The sequence below is a fragment of the Ambystoma mexicanum genome, chromosome 8, assembly GCF_040938575.1.
Source record: "Ambystoma mexicanum isolate Mex_15411 chromosome 8, UKY_AmexF1_1, whole genome shotgun sequence".
In the NCBI taxonomy this organism is placed as follows: domain Eukaryota; kingdom Metazoa; phylum Chordata; class Amphibia; order Caudata; family Ambystomatidae; genus Ambystoma; species Ambystoma mexicanum.
Genome location: NC_090929.1, coordinates 152,454,057 through 152,478,247, shown reverse-complemented (window position 1 = coordinate 152,478,247; position 24,191 = coordinate 152,454,057). Strand labels below are relative to the sequence as shown.

At 46.3% G+C, this 24,191-nt stretch overlaps 1 protein-coding gene across 4 annotated transcripts in view; it reads left to right on the top strand.

The window, feature by feature from the left end:
• Positions 1-24,191, top strand: part of CNTRL (centriolin) — a 1,220,196-nt gene that overhangs the window by 857,311 nt on the left and 338,694 nt on the right. For all 4 annotated transcript variants that reach the window (XM_069609523.1, XM_069609522.1, XM_069609524.1 and 1 more), the window contains one exon: positions 5,313-5,472. In XM_069609523.1, the coding sequence (XP_069465624.1) occupies positions 5,313-5,472 (160 nt within the window). The remainder of the gene's footprint in view (positions 1-5,312; positions 5,473-24,191) is intronic.

Here is a 24,191-nt window from a genome sequence, read left to right as displayed (position 1 = left end):
ACAGGGCTTCACAGGGCAAACCAACAGTCCAGGAGTTGCAGCAGGCGTCTCTTCAAGTTTTTCTTTGGATTCCTTTGTCCAGTGGTCGACTCTGCCTTCCAAGGCAAAAAGCCTTGCCTTTTATGCCGGTTTCTCCCATTCATTCCAGCCTAGCTGTCAATCACACAGTAGGGTGGCTGTCCTTGCCGGACAGCCAGCAGGCGAATCACCTTTCGGTGCATTCCTGTAACCAAGGGGGTTAAGCACAGGGGGTTCCGGGCACCTCCCTCACTTCCTGCCCCTGCCAGACACCATGGAGCCAGAGGCGGGCTTCACTCGTGAATCCCACCAAAGACAAAGCGAACAAAAGGACCAAACCTAGAAAAAGGAAGACCAGCACCATTTTGACAAAAATGGCACCCAAGGATGCTTTACTGCAGCTGTGAACGCAGGCCACGGTAAAAACACACCACGGTAGTTAAAAGTAAACCACTGCCACCAGCCATTAATTGTAGAAAGTGTAACATCAAATTGGTACATGAGAAACTAGACAAAGGGGATACTAAGTAACCCACCCCTCTAATACCCTATTGTAAGATAGTGTCTGCTGGGTTTAGAAAGTTACAAATGTAAGTAAAGTCAATTTCACTTTACTGCTTGTGGAAACAGTAGTTTATACAAGAGAAGGTAGTTAAACTTTTTGGAAATCTAAATGACTTCTCTGTGCCACTGCACCGAAGGTGCTGTGTGCCACAATGTAAACAGATAATGCCTATGGAGTTTGTCAGACTCCACAACCAAAAGAAGAGTCCAAATCACAGAAAGATACATGAGAGAGTGGGAAAAAGGGTCTCATTCTCTCCAGGTTAAAAATTAAGTAATCAAATCCAGCAACGGTGCTGGGGGGTCTCTAAGGTAGCCTTAGAGTTAATACTTGTCTTTGAGTTGCTTGTAGCCCATCTTCAAAGTATATAGGTCTTACTCACCTTTAATAGCTGCTGCTCTTTTAAACTTGTAACCCTGGGATGTGCTTTCCCTGAATTGATCTAGTGCCCTTCCAAAATAGTTTCATACATTTCTTACTTACCTTAGAAATTGTATTGTACACATCTTAAAAGTATACTGGCTATAGCTAGCTATTAGGTAGCGGATAGTTATGTACTGATGGGTCAGTTACTTACCTCGAAATACATTGTGTCTTAAAGTGTTATTGGGTTTTGCTTTCCCTGAATTGCTTAGTGCATTCTAAAATAGTTAGTAGGTGTTCATGCTTATTGAGTAGTTTAAGGCCCATCCTGCAGATATGAGTTACATTACTAGCTCTGAACTGTGTTCTACAAAGTAATAACTGGCACAAGGTGTATACTTGTAACAGGGTTGGTTTATTAAGTGATTTCTTTAACCGAGTGTCGCTGCATAACTAACAGGGCCTATTACCCGTGAATTACTGTTGGTATTCTAAAGTATATCTAACCTGGTTGTATTCTCCAAGAAGAATATTCAGAGTGGTAAGTTTACCGAAGTGAAAAATACAGAAAATGTTATATATATTAGTGGGGTAGGGGGTTAAAATGGGTAGGGATGTGGTCAAAAGGGTAGAAAAATTAAGGGGTCAGGGGGTGACCCCCCAAATAAAAAAAAAAGAACATTTCAGTATTTTTTCGGTGTTTGTTACCTCTGTAAAACTTATCACTCTAAATTTTACTTCAGAAATATCACATATAACCAATGGGCATCCCTTTTCAGATTTATTCCAGAGTTCTACATGACAATAACAAATCTCAGCATATTCATGTTTTCTTTTGGTAGATGTTGGTAGTGCCAGGTTATAAGTGGGTTGGTTCGGGAGATCCGTATCGGAACGAGAGTCCTTGTCCCTACGAGGGGGAGGGTCTCTCCGGTCGGTCCCGCTTGCCTCAACCCCTAGGGGAGCATATTGCGTAGCAGGCTCACCTCCCTAGCCTCACAGGGAAAGACTCCCCACTGGGAACAAGTGACTGAATCCTGTGATTCATCAAAGTAACCACAAATCCCCAGTATAAAAGACTAAGGTGATACAAATGTATCCCCACTGCACTGCATTGTAAGATGCTGAGTGCGCTGTTAAAAAGTTACCAAAAAGGGTAGAAGGTAAAAAGACAAAAGGGAAACATTATTTCCCAGTACTTATAGTATGAAGGATTGTTCTGTTTCCCCAAGACAAGTGAGCAAAAAGGCCAGGGGGAGGAAACTGAAGGCTTCACTTCCCTCTAAAAAATCAGGACAAGTTCAAAAGCAAAAGGTTTGGTGCTCCAGAGAATATAGAGGGCAAATTGCCTAAAGAGAAATCTTAACTAATAACTTCTAAATAGTGGCTGAAGTCAGACCTGGTTGAGGCATTTTTAATACATCAGTGCGTTTTCAGGTCCAATTAAGCCATTAACTTTCAGAAGACTGCTTTGAAAGAACAGAGGCAGGCACTTTGAGTGCAAAGTCTGATGGTAAGTCTTGATTAAAGCGAGCATAAAGAGTTCCCACAAGGTGTTTTTGGCAGGGAGGGGCAGGAACTGGTTGGGAATGGCCATAGGGATTAGCATGGCAATGGGTTATCAGTAGGTGAACAAATAACTACAAGCTTTGTGTCCCTCCTCATATGCCATTTCTCCCCATCTGTACTCTAATGCAATAGTTTCGGCTTATAGATGTTGCTAGACCGACACCTAATAGCCCAAACGACAAATGTGCATTGACTTGTTGCAGAAATATATAAAGACTTAGTCTGGCTTGTACTGCAAATAGCCGACAACGGGAACATGGACTACACCAGTCATCGAAATTGCTCAGTGTGACTGAACCCTACTCCATCCCCTGTCCATTTTGTATCCATGTTGCACCGATGTGTGATGAATTGAGAGTTTGCCCACATTTAATGTTGGAGGGCCTAGGACTTTTTGCAGTGTGGCAGCATTAACCTACTTCTCTGCTTGAATGGGATTTCCCCTAAAACTACAGCTCTCTAGTGTTAAGAGGAGCAGAACATTACGACACTGCTCCAAGTGTGTAAAAATACCTGTGAAAGTAGATCAGTCTTAACGTTATTTTCAATTATATATCTTGAGCATACCAACACATTTCTGATCCCTAAATGGCACACAAAAATATGATTTTAAGAAGACAAAAACAATCTCTGTGAAATGTCTGGTTCATATGTCTCCAGTATTTACTCCAGCAGCAGCATTCATGTTCCCTTTTTTGTTTTATATGCACACTTGCTTTTTATATACACACTCCTGTACTCCCCTTACTCATCCTTTTCTTACTATCTAGAACCCTTCCAGTTACTTCCTTTTATGGGACTGGTAAATTGGAACACCGGTGTGCACTAGAACCACAGCCGGCCCATAGAGCTGGTAGTCTCCAAATAGCACTTTAAGATGAGGCAGCAGCACCCGTGAGATGGATGGGGATGCAGATTAATACTCTTGCATCAAATCAATAATGACAACTCAATGGTTTGGCAAAGGGAGTCCGTTTAATGACAAAAAAACGGGGAGTTCATGAATATCAGCAATCGCTCGATCTTCCTTCTCGCTTCAACTCCAATTAATTTAATAAAAAACACATCATTTATACTAAAAACTTGTCATCACTGACGTGTAACGCTTAAAATCTGGCATGCAATTCTATTGGTTCTAGGAAGGTAACTTTAATATAGGTGCTATAGGTGCTATATCTGTATATGGTAACAAAGTGAGGGGATTGGATAAACACTGTCAGGTGGGGCATCTAAGCCCTTCCTTCAAAATGGCTACTGTAAACGTCACTAAAAGTATGACGTCCCATTGGTTCTACTAAATATAGGACCCTTGATTACTTGGTCCACTATGATTGGGTTGGCAACAACCCCACTCGTACTTTTCCACTTCCCTAGCAGCGTGCAGAATAGCCGGCCAGGTCCAGGGAGTTTGTCTGCACCCCCAGCTTCCCTCCAATTATTGCTACAATCAATCATCACCTCAGTGGCTGTGTGTCGGTTATTCTTTGTGGTTGGCCTCGAGACTGCTTCTTGGTCTGGAAAAGTAAAGACATCTGTGCATGGCACAAGTCCATGCATAGGTGTGAAAGTTTCATCCCTTCTCGCTTGGCTGGTCACGTGATTCCGACACTCTGAAATCATCTTATTCTTCATGCAATTTGAGTATTTGATTTAATTCTGCCAGTCGTCTGCCGTCTGTGGCTTATCTTGACCTTTCTGAACAGCATACTCTGTTCTTCCTTTCATAAATTGTATCCACTGTTGGTCTATTTCAGCCGATACGACCTTGGCTTCTTGGCATGCTTTGCCCTCGTCTGAGTTTCTTTCTGTCTTTAATTCTCGATTTGTTCGCTGCTGAGCTCTCCTCTTGAGACCTTTAGTAACCTTTGGTTGATTCTGCTCTTGTGCATAGTGGAAGTATACTTATATAAAGTGCTCCTTTTGCGGTAGATAGGTATAGATGTCACTTGCCGCAATCTATTCTACTACTAAGCATAAGCAAGCCTCGCGATTCTTTGTTTCTTGCTGTTCCTTGCTTATCTACACGTTTAAACTAACTGAATATCTTCATCGTGCTCCTGGTATAAGATTTTTACATTTACATCATTATTTCACTTTAGACTCAGGGTGTCATTTGTCCATGGTGTTTAGTCTCTTTTCATCATTCGCAGGTCGTTATATCTTCTATATGTAAGTCAGTCCAGGTTCTTGTGACGTCACCATTCGTCTTCCTTTAGTATCTTTTTAGCTTCTTCAGGGATTGTATTCTGACAATCTTCATTCTGTTTCATTTTGTCGATATGGTTTTCTCAATGGGTACCTTACTGTCAAGGTTTTCTTAGGTGTCGGTACTTCAACAGGTGCTGTTCTTCTGATAGGTACTGGACAGAGCCTAACTGCGGCTCTCTGCTGGTTTATTTGCTCATCATACGTCACATATTTTGGCGTGAATGTTCCTGGTACTTCAAAATGGACGGCTGGCGTGCTGGTCGTGCTTGGGACCTCCTCTATATCGGCATCTTTACCACTTGCATTCTGTTGCAGGCATAAATCGCATCACTTGAGTGATTGGAACCCATTTGTTAGCTGTGGAATATGTTTCACACACTGCCTGTGGCTCAGAATTGCTCATTTAGAGAGGAGGTCTAGTATGCTACTTAAGACATTAGGTTCTGTAGCAACAATTCTTGGTTTTGAGTTCTGACTCCTTTTGCCTCCTTGCACTTGAGGTAAGATCACCTGTTTTTGTAGATTGTATTAATTGGTTCTCTTGGCTAAAATGTCATTCTGAAACTTGTGTTAATGATTATTCATGCAGGAAGTTAAATCTCTCCTGGAAGAGCTGAGTGTTCAGAAGGGGGAAATGAATGCCCAGTTAAATGAAAAGAGAGCTCAGCTTGCCCTCTTAAAGCAGGAAGTTGTGCAAGAAGAGGAAAATGTACAGGTGATAGCAGGCCAAATCACCAAGCACAAAACAGGTAGGTGTTCATGATACAATTCTCCTTGCAGGCTTTATCACCATTATGAAATGTATACAGGAATTCAGATATGGCATGTCGATGAATAAACTTACCTCACGGAATGATGCTACATGGCAAAAAGTTACACTGAAAAGTCTTTATTTGATCTTATGCAGTGATACTCCAGTTGTTTGTTTCTCTTTTTCACTCCCTTCATTCATACAGTCTTGAATTCATGTCAAATGTTACTATTTCTTTGTAAATTGATGTGCAGCAGCTATATGTGTAGTTATAAAAATGTATAGGGTTGCCAGGCACAGGGTAGATGGAGACCCTGCTTTGTTCATATCTGAAGGCGCAGACAAATGTTAGTGATGCTGAATTGTGTGTGGGCAGCTGGATGACTAGATCCTGCGTCTCATGTCTGCACATGTACATGGTTCCTTTGTAATGTGGCATAGATAACACTGATTAATATAGTTACACCCTAGAAAGGCGTCCTAGGGGACAGAAAAGTGTAGTTTAAACAGTTGGTTGGATTTATGAGGTAAGTGCTAGGGAAGGAAAAGGAAAGAGCAACTCTCCAATAGTAGATGTAGCATAGAAGTCGGGCATAGCTTCGGGATAAAGGCTAGAAAGGAGGTACATTTATTCCCAATACTACCCCTATACTACTAGACCTACGGGCTAACCAGTGAAACAAAAATGACATTGTAAAAGGGACCCTAGGGGTCCCTGGCACACACAAAGTCGAGGGTGCTACGATAGGAAAAGCATAGGCAGCAAGACCAAGGGGAAAGGTCTCCCCACACTGGAACCTTAAAAAGAGGTCTCAAAATCGAAAGTGAATGCAGGAGGTGACTGAGATAAAAAAAAGTCTCCCTCACCTTTAAAGTCAATGAAAAAAATGCTAATAGTGCTGGGTGTTAAGATGGAATTCTAGAATCTGGCCAGGTGGACAGACTTTAGGAGACCACCCTAGTTATGATGAACAGGGAGCTCCGAGAGGTTAGCCAAAACCCAATCAAGGCACGTGGATGACCAGTCAAGGCTTATTCTCAGGAGAGTGACAGTGGGGTCCGGGGCCCCAAATAAGTGCACACAGTATGGCACACAATTCAATTTAGTCAGTAAAACGTAGTTAATTATTGTAGGCCTTCCGGACACACTGAAAAATGGATCTAACAGGTAGTATTATTGCACAATACTCTGATATAAATATATACTTTCACCGGAGGTTCGTAAATGCATTTAAAGTCACTTATTCAGCAAGCAGATAATTAGATCAAATGCAATAAATGATGGAACCAGGTCACATATTAAATGCACAACTTAAGCAGTCCAAACTCTAAGAGGAATGGGGCCTTGTGCCTAGATGTCACAGGAGCCCAGTGTTTCTCACCTAAAGGGAGTCTGTGCAGGTAAGTTACAGTTCACTTGTGTTGGTATTACTTCAAAAAGTTCTTCAACAATTTTACTATCGGTACGTAAATGTTTTCTTAGATTTCATGTTCGACGTCCAAAAGTTGAGTAGAATGGAATGCAGGAGACACAGGGATTTGTTCCCAATGTTATCGATGCAGACATCCTCAGGCCACTTCTCGGGTTGGAGAAAGGAGAGTTCCAGCAACAGTCTTTGTACAGAGGCGACAACGGTGTATTCGGAGATCAGGTAGTCATAAAGGGCTTCACTCGGCCGGATACAGGAAGTGATGCTGAACCACTCCAGGAGTCGTCTTCAGATCTTTAGCAGGCTGTGCTTCTTCAAGGGATTCTTTGCTCCAATGACAATCTATATAAATGGCTGCAGAGGTGCTCTTACACAAAATCTGAGCTGGAATCATTGTTAAGGATGTGCACCAATCAAACAGCCAGTAGTTGTCCAAGCCGGGAAAACTACTGGTTTCACATTTGCCCAACACCTAGATGTGGAGTGGGACTAGCCAATCCCATACCCTTCCTGGGAGTGAGAGAGTCTCTCTCCCCCCCCCCTCTCTCTCTCTCTGTCTCTTTCTCTCTCTCTTTCTCTCTCTTTCTCTCTCTCTTTCTCTCTCTTTCTCTCTCTTTTTCTCTCTTTTTCTCTCTTTTTCTCTCTTTTTCTCTCTTTCTCTCTTTCTCTCTCTTTCTCTCTTTCTCTCTCTGATCTTTTTTGCTTCAACTGGTCTGTTTTATGCAGATGCTAAAATAGTGTTGGGTCTATATAAACCTTTAGTTTACTGATGGCTCCTTTAAAACGTATATAGGTTTTACTTGCCTTGAGTTAGCTGTGTGCCATCCTAAAATAAGTTGGAGTTAGTGCTCACCTCATTCTCTTTGCTACTGATCTGAAAGCAACTATAATAGTATATTACAACATTAGGTTTTACCTGCCTAGAATAGCTGTGTGCCATTTTTGTAAAGTGTTCTGTAGGTTTAGCTGACTTTGGTCTGCCCGGTGCATCCTAAATTAGTGTAAAGAGTTCTTGCTTATCTTGGACTTTGTTCCACTGAGCTGAAAAGCAACAGTAATTGTATTTCTGAGGCTTGTGGAATCTGCGTAGATCACATGTTGTGCATAGGCCGACATCTAGTGGAAGCTGCAGAGTACTACAGTTGTTGTTTTCGAAACTCGAAAAGGGACGTCGACAGGGCGTGCCAGTAATACTATCCCTAATGTGACGTCCTCTGTACCCATCATCCCTCACGCGTCAAGGTCCCTCAGATTTATTTTTCCCGCCATGCTAGACGAATGCGTATAGCGGAGTTCCTTTCGGCGATACGCCATTGAATTTGTATAATTACGATAGTTTTTCTTTCTATCCTTTCATCGACTGCCGTAACACCAAGCCAAGGAAAGAGAAAGAATACTGCCCTTGGACACCATCGCGACAGACCGTACGGCCTTGAAAGGCTGCACCGGGCCTCGGCCCAGACAGTAGGGAGAGATAGCCCAGTCCCGGGAGGATAGCTTAACGGCAACGTGCGCGCCTTGGAAGCAAGACGACACGAAGCAACACAAGTTCGATCCCCGGGTCCGCACTTAGAAACCTCTGGGTGTTTAAGCGCGTTATAAATACGCAACTAAGACAACAAAAAACAATTACGCAACTGAAAAACAAACAATTCCTGTAACAGCGCCTCGATGCCCGCGGGCTGTGTGAGCGCTTTAAAAATGCAAAATAAAATTAATAAATAAATAAATGGGGGAGGCCATTGTTAGGAGGCCATTTTAGAATGCATATTCTCTGCTTCCTACACTTTGTTCGCCTGGCTGCCATCTCCTTAACCCATAATTATGGAAAACACAGTTTAAGTTTTGCCCCAAGTGTAACCGTAAATTCCCCTGGGTGGACAAACATTTAGTTTGCAACTTGTGTCTCCCAAGAGACCACGTCGAAACGTCTTTTTCGAGCGTGCAGGCTCTTCAAGCCTAAGACGTTGAAGGACCGTTCCACTAAGCGCTGGGCCCACTACGCCAGGCAACTTGAGGCCATGGAGGTAGAAGGAGCCTTCAACGATGGCAGCGACGCCGTACCTTCGGACGGCGAGGGCACCAGAGTAACTTCAGTTACTCAAGCGCAAGCCCCTGATCCCGTAGGACATGCCGGCGGCCATGTTGTGGGGACTATACTCGGCAACGGCAGTGCTACAAAAATACACACCACAAAACACAAGCCCCAGTCGACAACGTTAGACACCCCGTGAACAGTCCACTGAGTCCTGGTCCTCGGGGCAATCTCGTTCAAGATCGTCACACAACAGGGCTAAGACGTCGAAAGACGGCAAGGGTGACGCACGAAAAATACCTTCCAAAGGTCCCTCGTCCGCAGACAAAGCCTCAGCCCCCACACTCTAAGTTCGACGTCTGGTAAGACGTCAGGCCCCAAAAAGTCTGTTACGCACTCCTCTGGGACAGAGGGTGGGGAAAAACACCATAGAAAATCCTCTAAGACCCCTCATAGGGACAAGAGTCCTGCTAGGGACAGGTCTTCACAAAATGGAATTTTGTCCAAGCCCATAGAGAAACGTAAGGACTCTAGGCCAAAGCTTATACCTCCTACTAATGAAGATATGGGCATTCCCAAAATTGTAATCCCAAATTCAAAAGAATGGTCTTCGCAGGATATCGATAGTTATGCGAAGAATTACCTTTATGTCGAATTTCTTTGAGAAAAATCCAGATTACCTTCAAAGTTTTCAATCCACACCTCCCACCTCAGCCCCTTCTGGCTCTCAACCCTCTGCCTCTCAACCCCCTGCTAAGAGGGCTCGCTCTGATGTCCCCGCACAGCGCAGAATTATAGATCTATATGACCCTGAAATAGATCCAGAAGACCAGGACGATCTTTCATTTGTGGAAACATCTGACCCTCAACTTATTGAAGAGGACACAGACTAACTTAATTATGGGGACAATGAGGACCCAGAAGCAGACCAGGAGGCGAACATGTATTCCATAGATTCTCCTATTAATCGGGGCCCTCCAGTGGTAGATTCCCCAGTAGACAACCCCTCCTGAACGAAGTCTTAGCCAAAGCGGCGGAACACTTACGTATTGACACACAGGAGGTACAGGAAGACAGTGTCTTTGCTGAACAATTATTGGGAGACAAAAAGACAGTAGGGCATTTTAGCCCACTGCTAAAATCTGTGCAATGTAGAATTCAACCTTCTTTGGAGGCACCTAATCTCACACGGGCTGTTAACCCGTGTGTGGAAAAACTGTTCAGGCCTGCACCTTCAGACCCCTTATACATAAGAGACCAGTTAAAACCAGACTCTTTGGTTGTGACCACCACAAGAAAGAGCAGGCACACCCCTTGCTTCCTCCGAGAGCAAGAAGATGTATGCAATGAGCAGAAAGGTTGCCTCTTCTGCAGCCTACCAAACAAGAATTGCTAACAATGCTGCACTTTTGGCAAGTTACAACTGCCATAAGTGGGAGGAGGTTTCTGCTTTAGTCTCATCCACAGCTGAGCCACTTAAATCCCAACTCGCTCAGGTGGCAGCAGACAGAAGAGCTGTATCTACTTGTCTCCTCAAGTCAAATTTTGATGCGGCTGACAATGCAGGAAGAGTCATCGCAGAGGGCACTATTATAAAGAGGCACGCATGGCTTTGCCAGTCAGGCTTCAGGCCAGGAACACAGGTCATCCTAATAAATATGCCAGTGGAACCTGATGTGCTCTTCGGCAAAGCTGTAGAAGACTCACTTAAGACAGCAAAGGATGAGTATGTCACTCTAAAATCCTTAGGTCAGCTCACGAACAAGCCCACAGGGCAATTAGGTAACAGCAATTTTCGGTGCTTTCTGGACCAGAATTCTCAAAGGGGATCAGGATACAACCAGGGCCAAGGTTCCTATGGCAACCACCAAGGACAAGCCTTTCAAGGCTATCCACGAGGACAACATAGAGGTTGTGGTAATCTGGGCAGGGGCCCAGCTCGAGGTGGCACCTCACCTCAGAGCAAGTGACATTCCGCTCCAGGTACCCTCCCATGCATCTCCAGTAGGAGGATGCATTTCCAACTTCACCCACGCATGGGAGGTTATCACCTCGGACAGATCGGTGCTGTCCACGGTAGCAGCGGGCTACTGCATAGAACTTCTTCAACGTCCTTGCGACCACCCCCGAGACAAAAGGTCCACTCAGAGGAACATCAGCGGATCCTTCTAGAAGAAATAACGGCGCTTCTATTAAAGGACACCATAGAAGTGGTCCCAGCCAATCAGGTAAAGAAGGGTATTTATTCAATTTACTTCCTTGTGCCAAAAAAAAAAGAACTATGCGGCCAGTATTAGATTTGCGACCTGCGAACAAGTATGTCAAGCCACAAAAGTTCTGCATGACGCTACAAGAGGTAATCCCGCTTCTAAAAATTGGGGATTACATGGCAACACTGGATATGAAAGATGCCCATTTTCATATTTCAGTGTTCCCAGCGCACAGAAGATTCTTGCGTTTCAAGATAGCGAACCAGCACTACCAATTCAAGGTGCTGCCCTTCGGAATAGCCTCGGCTCCAAGGGTATTCATCAAGGTACTGGCGGTGGTGGCAGCGCACCTGCGCAGGGAGGCAAACCCAGTGTACCCTTACTTGGACGACTGGCTCATAACAGGGGAATCACCTCTGATTTGCAGACAAAACATCAAAACAACTATCAACCTCCTCTTTCAATTGGGCTTCTCAATCAACGAGAAAAAATCGAGCTTGGTGCCAAGCACCTCCAAACAGTTTCTAAGAGCTATCCTAAACACAGAGGAAGAATTGGTCTTTCCCTCAGAGGAGAGAATAAGAAATGTGTTACTGCAAATTCCACATTATCAGGCTGGCCGCCAAATAAGGGTGTGCAAAGCGATGCATTTTATAGGCATGATAGCATCGTGCATATACCTGCTTCCTCACGCATGCCTGCACATGCGTCCCATACACTAGTGGTTGGCGAAACAATGGTCTCAGGCAAGCAGTCAATGGGATGATCTAGTGGTCGTTTCGCCAACACTGGTACAAAATCTTCGCTGGTGGACGAGAGAAAACCTGACGAAGGGGAAACCCTTCTATGACCCACAGATACAAGCAGTGGTCACAACGGACGCCTCACTGGCAGGGTGGGGGGGGCTCACTACCTTCACCACACAGCCCAGGGTCTGTGGTCTCAGACTGCAGCTCAGAACCACATCAATGTGCTGGAACTCCTGGCAGTATTGAAAGCCCTTCAGGCGTTTGAACCCCATTTAACAAACCTGTCGGTGCAGATCCTGATGGACAGCACTACAGCGATGTTTTATATCAACAAACAGGGGGGTACACACTCTTCAAATCTATCCAGACTTGCACAGAAAATCTGGAAATGGGCACTCAGACGGAAAATGTTCCTGTCATCACAACATGTTCCAGGGGAACTCAACGCTCTAGCAGACTCATTGAGCAGAGATCCCCTAGCAGAGGAGCACGAGTGGTGTCTACACGAAGAAGTCTTGGAACACCTCTTCTCTCAATGTTGTTTCCCAACTATAGACTTATTCGCCACAAGCGAAAATTGTCAATGCCCAGACTTCGCATCCAGGTTCTCCAGCCAGGCTCCAAGGGGAACGCCCTATGGATGAACTGGTTAGGGAAGTTTGCTTATGCTTTTCCCCCCGACTCCTCATGAGGAAGGTGGTGAACAAGTTACACAAGGAACCGATGACGCTGATCCTTGTTGCTCCTATGTGGGCAAGAAAACCATGGTATCCACATCTGCGCAGACTGGCGATGTGAGATCCCATCAAACTCCTGGGCCAGTACAACCTACTGACCCAGCACGGAGGACTAACAGTGCACCCACAACCACACTCTATGAACTTGGCAGCATGGCTCCTGATGTCATAGAGTGCAGACATTTCAATCTACCTCAGAGATGTATGGATATCTTGAAGGAATCAAGAAAACCGAACACTAGGCAGTGTTACTATGATAAATGGAAACGATTCATAATTTGGTGCCAGAATAAGCAAATCAACCCAATTGATTGTACTCCTTCAAACATTCTAACCTATTTGCTCCACTTACTAGATGCAGGGTTAGTGTTTAACTCCCTAAAAGTACACCTGGTGGCTTTGTCAGCCTACACCACTTCCCATAACAAGGTTTCATGGTGGAAGGTACCAGTCATCAAAGCATTTATGGAAGGGGTGAAGAGACTCCACCCTCCAATTTCTAACCCACCGCCAGGTTGGGACATTAATGTGTTACTCACTAAGCTCATGGGACCCCCGTTTGAGCCTATGCACAAGTCTAGTCTCAAACACCTGATTTATAAGACTGCCTTATTAGTAGCCATCACTTCCATAAGAAGGGTCAGTGAAATCCAAACTCTGTCAGTGCAGGATCCTTTCTTTACTATACATAAGGACAAACTGGTTTTACGCACTCACCCTAGGTTCTCACCTAAATTCATCTCCAAATTCCACGTAAACCAGTCTATTGAGCTACCGGCTTTCTTCCAGGAACCCAAAAGCTCTGCTGAGGTAAAACTCCACACACTAGATGTGAGGAGGGAGGTCCTCTACTACGTAGACAAGACCAGACCGCTAAGAAAGACAGATCAACTGTTTGTCTCCATAGCGCCAGGCAGAGAAGGAGATCGTATCGCTAAGAATGCCATCTGTAGGTGGATAGTCCGATGTATCCAACTGCTATTCCCTATCAAATAAGACACTGCCTTTTACGTCAAGGGCCCACTCCACAAGAGATACTGGAGGCACTCTGGCTTTCATTGCAAATGTCCCCTTAGACAGTATTTGCAAAGCAGCTACATGGAGCTCTATACACTCACCACTACTGCATTGACACTCATTCCAAGACAGATACACAAGTGGGACAAGCGGTTCTAAGACATTTGCTCATGAACCTTCTCACATCCCACCTCCTTCTTCCACTGCTCGCTAATTTATGCACAGCATGTGATCTAAGCAGGTTCCACAAGCCTCAGAAGGGATACATTACTCACTGTAATCGTATTTCTGATGCTTGTATCTGCTTAGATTCACATGCGACCCACCCTTAGGAAGGCGCATGGATGCTTATGAGCTTGTCTGATACGTATCTGCTTGGATATTGATATGAATTCACCAGCGCTCCTGGGTTTGGCTTCGGCCATGTAATTCCACATGCGGATACTTCTTCTCTTTTTTGTCTTTTTTATCATTCAGGTACTCGGTCCTCAGTCGTCACGCTTCTCCCCGGCACATGTCGACTTCCACAGGGTTCAGCAGGTGTCCATCCTGCAACGGGCTCTTACCAACTTCAGACCCCCACACCCTCTGTCTACGTTGCTGTGGCCCAGACCACGGTTGGCAAACTTGTATAGCGTGTGGCTTGCTGTCCTCGAAAGCGCTGAAGAACAGACTAGACAGGTGGAGGGAGCTCTTCCAGAAGTCGCCCCCAGAGGACCTGAAGAACTTCATTAAACATCGAGCCAAGCCCAAGGTAGGGCCGTTAGTCTCCATCGCACCCCTCAAGGGAGACTCCTTCCCAAGGACTCTACCACACGGGAGGGACCGGTCAGCTCCTCAGACCAGCACGGGCACAGAGGCTGCTGCAGCTACCAGCCTACAGGCCAAGGGTTTCTTGGATCCTCCCAGTGACGAGGCTGAGGGACTGGAAGGTTCTTGTACCAGATCTTCATCCGAGGGTCTCCGCCCTTGTACCAGCATTATGTCCGAAGAGGTACGCCCTAGTACCGGCAATACGTCCGAGGGGGTGCCTAAACGCAGCTCTACCGACCACCGGGGGGTCGAGTGTGTCACACCTACCGGGCCTAAGCCCGAGTGGCAGGGTAGGCCGCGTGATCCACACGCAAGAGTCTTGGAGGAGGTTGGGCCCAGCAAGCCAAGCAACACGTCGCAAACACGTGGCAGGCAGCTCGACAAGATGGCCATCTCGCCAGACGGGGGAACCCGTCCGACGCCATTCCAGGAATTCAGCGAAGAACGAGTGTCAAGGTGGGACTGGCCTGAATCAGGTACGTGGCCAACAGCCTATCCTTCTTATGCGCAGGGCAGCTTACCACTCCGTCCATATGGGCAGGGCATGCAGCGGCTCCAGCAGCTCCTGTCTACCCCGTCAGTACCCCTGCCACCTCTACGGCCAGTGAAGAGGGGTTTTTAGAGAGGTTCCTCTGCCTCATGAAGTCACCTCGTATAGAAGTCATCCTCAAGGACTCCATCAGGAAAGTCCTCCCGACTATGCTAGCGGAACCACAAGCGACTCAGCTGCGTTCCGGGATGCCACTATTTTGTGCCGGTGGACGCAGAAGTAGCGCTACTAGCGCCGATATTTCGGCATAGTGCCTTGTTTTGGCGAATTTCCTGCCAGGTGGTATTAGCGTTACCGGCCGAGTGGGGTGCGTGTTCACGCCCGGTAGTGATTCGGCACTAACGGCGCTGCTCGTCCCGGCAGTAACACTTATTCCACTCTGTGGAAATTGTGCCAGAATTCCGCCCAACTCGTGAAGAGGCCCCATAGTCTTGCTCACATAAAGCTGTTGAGCCTGGAATTATGGAAAAGGGGGAGAATGGCCTCATCAAAGTTCTCACCTCACCCTGCTGTTGCGGGGTCAGTTGAGAGGACACTAGGCCACTCTCAATGGAACCATGAGAATTACTGTTCTGATACAGGACAGGGAGAGACCGATTTCTCTGCCCCCCTTTTTATAATCAAGTGCAGGGCTCCAATTGTATCCCTAGGGACAACATCCTTCACACTACTCGTGGGAATCTCTGTGGCATTCAGATCTCTGTGAGGGTTCTAAAAAGTCGACTTCTCAGACCACCTTCCTGTGGGGGACAATGGAGTGACCAATTACAAGTCACTTCACCTTCTCTCCACTGGGTCTGACCACTACTGAACATAGAGATGCTACCCGATCCAGGCACAACTCCCTCAGAGGAGTTCCAACTACTGGAATTGAAACAGCAGAAATCTCCACAACCCCAAGGGAAAGGGGGAAGTGGAGAAAATAACAAAAGACACAGGTATCTCTTCTTGTCGTCGAAAACCTGCAGTGGATAAAAACAAATTGTTATTATCTTTCTTTCTGATTACTTTTCTCCCACATTACCCCTTAAAGAACCTAAAATACATGTATTACCTTGCTGAAGATGTGAAACGCTTTCTTATTAGTAACTTCAAAATGAATTGATGAAAACTGATGAAGACTTCTGGATTTCTATTTTATGTGGATTTGTTTTCCATGACTCTTAGCATAAAGTTCATGAGATTTAATTGAACTGAATATTTAACTGCAAGTCTCTTTTAAACCAAGCATTTCACATTTAATGTCTCCATAAGTGTTAACTTCTTTAACCAGAAAGAATATGAAATTACTGTTATTAAGATGCTTTAAAAAGAAGACATCTTCTTTTAGAAATTCTGTAACATGCTTCTTTGCTACTGATACAGAGTCTCTGTTCCTTAATGTAAATTGAACTTGTTCATGCGATTTGAAACAATGCAAATTAAAACTTCTTTGCCTGCATTATGGAAGTTACAGTTCATTTATAATTGCTGAGTCTGCGCATGCGTGTAGAAACATAATGCATTGACTCTTCAACGCATGCGTTCTGAAAGTCTCTCAGTTCGTGTTATTTCACTCCATCTGCGCATGCTTGAATAAACACTTCCTCGAATCAAAACGAACGGCGATTGGAAATAAAAACTCGCCGCCATTAACACTAGTTCCTTGTTGTTGCGCAGTATCAAATTGTCTTCCTCACTACCTCGCCGAACATGCCCAGATAATCTCCCTCAGAGGGCATGCGCGCGAGAGTAGTAACGGAACCTCAATGAACTCAGTCTGCGCACGTTTTGTTAAGAAAATTTAACTTTCAAAGAATTAACAATATGTTCAAGAAAGCGAGCATGCCAACTACCTCCTCACGCATAATCAGATTACGCTCCTTCTCTCAGAGCATGCGCGAGAGAGTAGAGTTTTAAACCAAGGAACGTTACTTTTCGTCGCAGTGCAAATCACATCAAATTTTACTTTAAGCACTATTCTTGAGGAAATTAACTGTAGCCAAAATAGGTAGCAGATTACTTTCATGGTTACTTTGAATTCCAGTCTTCCACAAGAAACAAGGTAATAAGAATACTTTAAATTGAAAAGATGCTTGAATGCAATGTCATTTACAAAGACCTAAATACCTTATCAAATACCTAAAAGTTGAAATGACTAAAAAGAGCTTTAGTTGATGACTTCTTAACTTGACTTGAATTGAATTTATTTCAAATAACTAGTTGTCTGGCTTTAAAGATTAACTTGAGCGCTGCGCTCCCACCAAGTCTCTGCATCTCTTTTCCTACGAAGATTCTTCACCAAACCTGCTTCATACTCTGCTTCTGATTCAATAAAAGTAAAATATCAAGGCCAAAACTCAGAACTGAATTATACAGGACCTTCCTGATAAAGGTTGAACAATGAAAGGCAGTTTAGAACCTTAAAACTACTTCCCAGTCTCCATAGCTTCCAATCATAATGTATCATCTTGACTACCAATCAGATCCCTGATTGATTCCCTCCTTCCTTCCCACCATGCTGGATTGGGACACTCTCCCTCTGATAAAAAGGTAGTTAAGGAATATGAGGGGAAAAATAGGCAATAACATTAAAAGCAAATTACAAATTAAAGGGAACTCAAATAAGTGTAGACTGGCAGTGAATGTGATAGGCTGGCAGTGATTAAAACATGAATTAAAACCTGACAGGACTCACCACCACATTGACGATAAGTGAACTTCAAGATAAGATTCGAACCTTAATGAACCCCAAGATCTTGCAGAAATGGAATTCCCAAAATGAACATCACACGGTTCTGGATAGATTACCCTACTTCAGGGAACGATTATATCTACCAAGTAAAGATCTGCAAGAATTGGTCATGTCTGGTTATCACGATTCCCTGATCGAAGGCCATCCCGGAATTGCTAAGACTCTAGCCAAGGTTAAACAGATTTATTGGTGGCCAACCTGGCGTAAGGACATTGCTCGATTCGTTCTATCCTGTGGGATATGTGCACAGAATAAATCACAAAAATAGAAACCAGCGGGCCTCCTACAACCACTGGATATTCCACCGGCTCCCTGGCATAGTCTTTCTCCTGATTTTATTACGGATTTACCTCCATGTCAAGGTTTTAATACCATTCTGGTGGTTGTAGACCTGTTCTCTAAAATGGCACATTTCATTCCATTCAAAGGACTTCCTAACGCTACCGGTCTGGCAAAAGCATTTCTTGAACAGATTATAAAACTGCATGGTTTCCCCTCAGTTCTAATCTCAGATCGTGGAAGCCAATTTGTATCCAACTTCTGGAGGAAATATTGTAGCATGGCACAAATCGATGTTCGATTATACACAAGCCATCACCCCAAAATGGATGGACAAACAGAAAGAACAAACCAGACATTAGAACAGTATCTACGATGCATGCTGCATCAAGTGGAAGAGAATTGGGAAGACTTGTTATGGATAGCGGAATACGCATACAATAACTCCATACACACCAGCACGGGACAAAGCCCGTTCAACACAATATACGGAAGACTTCCACGTACCTCTGAACTAGACCCCCCCACAACCTTGGAAATGCCAGCGGTAGAGACACTACACACAAGCATAACCCAAGCCTTCAAAAGGGCAAATGAACATTTACTGCAAGCCAAAGACCGACAAAAAAAAAATTCTCGGCCCGGCATCGAAAGAAAGCTCCCGATTACCAAGTTGGAGACAAAGTCTGGTTGACATCAAAACAAATGCCCATAAAAGGTACCCAGACCTTTCGTCCAAGATATCTAGGACCCTATACCATCGAATCAGTGATAAATCCGGTGGCCGTCAAGTTAGCCTTACCACCAAGCATGCAAATTCATCCAGTGTTCCATGTGTCACTTGTTAAACCTGTACAACCAGGAACCCAAGTCTTAACACCATCAAAACCTGTGCTTGTTGATGGAGAGCCTGAATTTGAAGTTAAAAACATATTGGATTCGAAACGTACCAGATCTAAGCTATACTATTTAGTGTACTGGAAAGGGTATGGGCCTCAAGACAGAACTTGGGAACCAAGTGAACACATTCACGCACCAGGTCTGAGTAAGAGGTTTCACCTGGATAACCCCACCAAACCCAGACTGGACAGGAAGGATACCATGAGAGGGGCCTTGGGAGGGGGGAGTGCTGTCATGACCACTTTGAGGGGGCACAAGTTGTGCCACAAGCAGGCTCCCACCAGAACCCTCAGGGCCTTAAAACCACTGCAAAAGGGCTCCTGGAGACAGTCCTGGCTCATATGTAGGAAGGAAGGGCTGTTCAAACTAGGTCCCATTTATGTACATGGGCCTTTAAATCCAACATGGAAGCACCCACACAGTCTAGTTCTAAGAACCAAGCCATGCGGTCTAGTGTTTTGGGTGTGGCAGGCCTGGTGCTACTGTCCCTGGTACTAATTTACTTGGCCTATATAAACCACACCCCGGCTGCAGATCACGCTTTGTGTTATTCTGCAACCAGTAGCGTGACGCTCACCGTGTCCAGCTCCTGGTCTTCAGCATCTTCCAGTAATCCTACAAGAACAAGAGTATTCTGTTTTACCTGAGAAAACACCATCCAGCACTCAGCATCTCAACTTGTCAGTCTAGAAAAATGGATACCTCTCATATGTGACCGCAAACGTATTCTGATGGCCGTGGGCCAACCGTCTCATGCACGATAGGACAGAATATAGGCTTCTGAGTTTGCCCATGAACGGCCATTTTGATGTAACAAGAATCCCCATTTCTGTTTTCTAACCATTGCTCATTGCTTTCTGTTCTTATTGCTTCGCAGTACATTTTCTTCTTACACTGCTCAATTGTAAAACATTGTTGTCTGCACGTGAAAGGACAAGGCCGCAGGGCCGCGAGGATAACAAGAGTTCGTTGAAACACAACGTAGGCAGCGCCAGGAAGAATGCCCAGCTCCCTCCCGAATGTAGCCTTGAAGCAAAGCTGCAGGGAATTTAATCATTCCGCAGCTGCCAGCCAGTCTCGTTATATGGTAGAATATGTTAGAATAAAGCAGCTAAAGGCTTGAATTATGCTCTTCTTACGGCCCCCCTTTGCTGAGCCCCGTTGGAGCGTGTCGGCTCCCGGGACACGAATAGCACCTCATAGATAGCAAGGTCTGGAATGCAACTCTACCCACGTATGTTGCTCGCTTCCAAGAACAGAAGCGCTGTGTTCTGTTCAACAACTGAAAGATGCCTTCGCACTCACAAATTGCAAATTATTACTAGAATAGATATTTGAAGGTGTCATAGCTGTCGAAAGTGTCCATCATCACACCAAGTTCAAAGAAACCCAATAAAGGGGGGTGTTAAACATGTCATAGCTGATTGTTTGATATGCATTTTGTATATATGTAACTGATGTACGTAATTCACTCTCTTGCGTCCCTCGAGGTCTAGAGATACACGTCGCGGGGCGTGAGACCGAGTTGGCCAACTGAGACTTTTGCTTTGCAATAAACCCTAGCTTGGGGAATACAACCTCGTGTCTGGCGTATCTATCGTGTGTGGTGACTCGCCTTGTTTCCATAGACGTAAGGGACCCCTAGGGGCCCCTTTCAAACTGGGCTGCAATCTGTGGAAACCGAGAGAAGAAGAAACATCACTCACCTGTGAGTACTAGATTAAGGACTTGCGGCGAACCGCTACCACAGCTGCCATTCGAACATTGCGACCTGAAATAACGAGAAAGGGAAAAACAATATTAGAACGTGTGCTTCCAAAACATCGAATTCCATCAGTCTTACCTGAATTCCATCGCGCTACGCCACGCGTCCATCCGGAGCACCACAGCAACATCTGCAAAGGAAAAGAGACCTATTCAGGTTCGCTTTCCATATTAAATAACCGCGCAGCGCTGTACTTACCTTAACGGATTCCGGGGGCCTGTTTTTCATCGCGCTCTCATCCACTCACAGCACCACAGCGGCCTCTGAGGAGAAGAAGAAAGCAAGCACAGGTTAGCTTTAAAAGACAATAAAGCCGCTGCGGTTCGCGCTTTCTCTTACCTAGAAACGTGCCTCTCCATCCGGCACGCCAGCATCAAGACCTTCGCACCGGAAAAGGAGGAGATAAAGACATTAACAAATTCCCACCATAAACCGAACAAAGACTTACAATTAACAAACCTACCTGCCTACCAGCAGATTCGGGGTCACAGCAGGCCTGAGCCCAAGGAAGGCGTACTGCACCAGTGAAGCAACTTGGGCAGCTCGCCAACAAACGTCAAGCGCCCCTGTACAAGAAACGCAGGACGGATAGCTCACCCTACAAATAACTAAGGTGAGAAAAGAACCCAGTGGGAAGGGAATTGGTCAGAGGGAGGTGGGAGATTCACCCATTAGAGACAGTTATCATAAATCCTCCCTTCTGTAATTGCAGATTCATTATTCAGCACTGGGCAACTACGCATCCAGGGTTCCAGATCTCAGAGCCTTCCAGACGCCCCCGGGGATATCAGGTGAGCGTAACAGATACACGGCACTCTTTCTCCTTCTGCTTCTTGTCCTCCTCCTGCTTAACAGAAGCAGGTTTGTCCTTATGGGACACCCACAAGTCAGCTGCAACTGCCAGTTTCTTTGGATCTAACGCCTTAGAATTTGCCAAATGCTGCTTACGCTCAGGGGAGCATGAAGCAAAAATGTGTTCAAGCATGACCAAATGGACCATGCCCTCAATGGTGGTTATCTTGTAACATTCAACCCAGCCACTCAAGTTTTCCAGGGAGTCTGTCACATAAGACACCCAAGTAACACTCTCCTTTTACTCTTACGTCCCGTCCCCTTTCCCCCATACTGCATGGGGCGTCCCTTCCAAGGGACCGGAGGCGGAACCTTTTTCACCAGAAAAAAACCTTCTTCCCCTTTAAATTTAGAGGCACGCGGGGTGCGGCCCTGGTAACATGCACTGTCCTGACTCTGGCCCCTGGCGCCACACCTCATTCCCTTTTTCCGTGTCGACGGGAATGGCCCAAATTCACCACCGCTCCCGAGTTTGGCTTCGGCCATGTAATTCCATGTGCGTATACTTCTTCTCTTTTGTCTTTTTTGTCTTTTTATCATTCAGATACTCGGTCCTCGGGCGTCACGCTCCTCCCGGCGCATGTCTACTTCTACAGGGTTTAGCAGGTGTCCATCCTGCGACAGGCTTTTCCCAACTAAAGACCCCCCATACCCTCTGCCTACAGTGCCTTGGCCCCGACCACGGCTGGCAAGCTTGTACCACGTGCAATGCGCTTTCCTCAAGGTCTCCTGAAGAACAGACAAGCGAGGTGGAGGAAGCTCTTTCAGAGATCGCCTCCAGAGGACCTAAAGGACTTTGTCTATCATTGATCCAAGCCCAAGGTAGGGCCACTCTTTTCCAGTGCACCCCGCAAGGGAGACTCCTTCCCAAAAACTCGCCCCTGCGGGAGTGACTGCCCAGGTCCTGGTAAAAGCACAAAAAGTACTGAGGCTGTATCGGCTACCGGCCGAGGGATCTGTAGATCCTCCCGCTGACGGTGCTGAGGGAATGGAAGGTTCTTTTACCAGCTCTTCACCCGAGGGGCTACGCCCTAGTACCGCCAGCATGTCTGAGGGGGCACCTTTACGCAGTTCTACGGCAGATCTGCCAAGGGCAAAACACCTACCGGGGCTCAGCCCGAGGAACAGGGTAGGCCCAATGATCCACACTCAAAGAGTCCTGGATGAGGCGGGGCCCAGCGTGGTGAGCAACACGAGGCAGGCACATGGAAGGCAGCACGACAAAATGGCCACCATGCCAGAAAATCCAGACATCCGGCCGACGCCACTCCAAGGAAGGCGGGTGGAGGACTGTGTGTCAAGGTGGGACTGGCATCAACCAGGGATGTGGCCTACAGCTTATCCTTCCTTTGCGCAAGGCAGGTTCCCGCTCCGTCCATACGGGCAGGGCACTCAACAGCTCCAGCAGCCGGCTGCTTCCGCATCAGTACCCCCTACCACCAATCCAGCCTGCGAGGACAGGTTCTTCGAGAAATTCCTCAGGCTCATGAAGTCTCCACAGATGGGGTGATCCTCGGGGATGCCATCAGGGACATGCTCCCTCCAGTGGCTCCGGCTCAGCAGGCTCCAGTACAGGTCCCCCAGCCCCTGTTCAGCCTCAGCAGCCTGCCCCCGGCCCCCCAACCACAGACGGTTCTGCAGCCTCCAGCTCCATTCCCTGCATCTCAGCCGCAGCTCTTAGCACCCCCCCTCCAGTGCCGGACTCTCCGAACCTGCAGGTGGACACAGATGAGGAGGAGGACCCTGACACGTCATCTTCAGCCAGGGCTTTCCACAAACGTCTGGCAGGGCTGGCAGAGTACTTGGGCCTTCCTCAACCTGAGGTCGAGCAACCAGCAGAGGGGGCACTTGCAGAAGTTCTCACGCTCATTATCATGGCCAGAACAAGGATCCTGATGCAGAAGGATGTAGTTGCCTTGGTCAAGAAGGGTTGGCTCAAGCCCACTCAGCCCAGCCGGTAAATAAATGCCTGGACGCCAAGTACAGGCAGATGGAGGGGGATACACTTTTGCTATCGGCCCATCCTCAGCCACACTCCTCGGTGATCGCTGCAGCATCATTGTACTCCAAACCTCAGTTGTCCTCAGCTGCCTCCTCTGGGGCGCTGCTAGGTAAGGAGGAGAAGATCTTGGAGGCGTATGGGAAGAAGCTGTATTCCAACTTGTCCTTGCACCTGCGTCAAGCCAACGCAGATGCCATGCTGGCAGCCGTTAACCAGAGGATATGGCGGGAAATTGCGGATTTCCTCCCAGAGCTTCCGGCGCAGAGCCAATCACGATTCAAGGCTGGATTGGCAGAGGCCAAGATTGTGGCACAGGACCTCATGGAGTCCTCTGTGGCCTATATTGACACCTCGGGCCGTGCCATCTGTATTGCCACTGACATGAGAAGAACGGCCTGTCTCCGTGCTACAAAATTCAACCCGGATGTCAAGGAACGTATACTAGATCTTCCGTTCGAAGGGGGTGACCGCTTCCACTCCACCACGGACGAGGAGTTGGACAAAAAGAAAAACAGCTCACAAACGGCCAAGTCTTTATTCATCCTTACAAAGACCACGCCCAAACCGTACATCCAGTCACAGCAGCGTTCTGAGAAGGGGCATACGTATGGAGGGTTAGGCAGCTTCCAATAGAGGAGATGTGC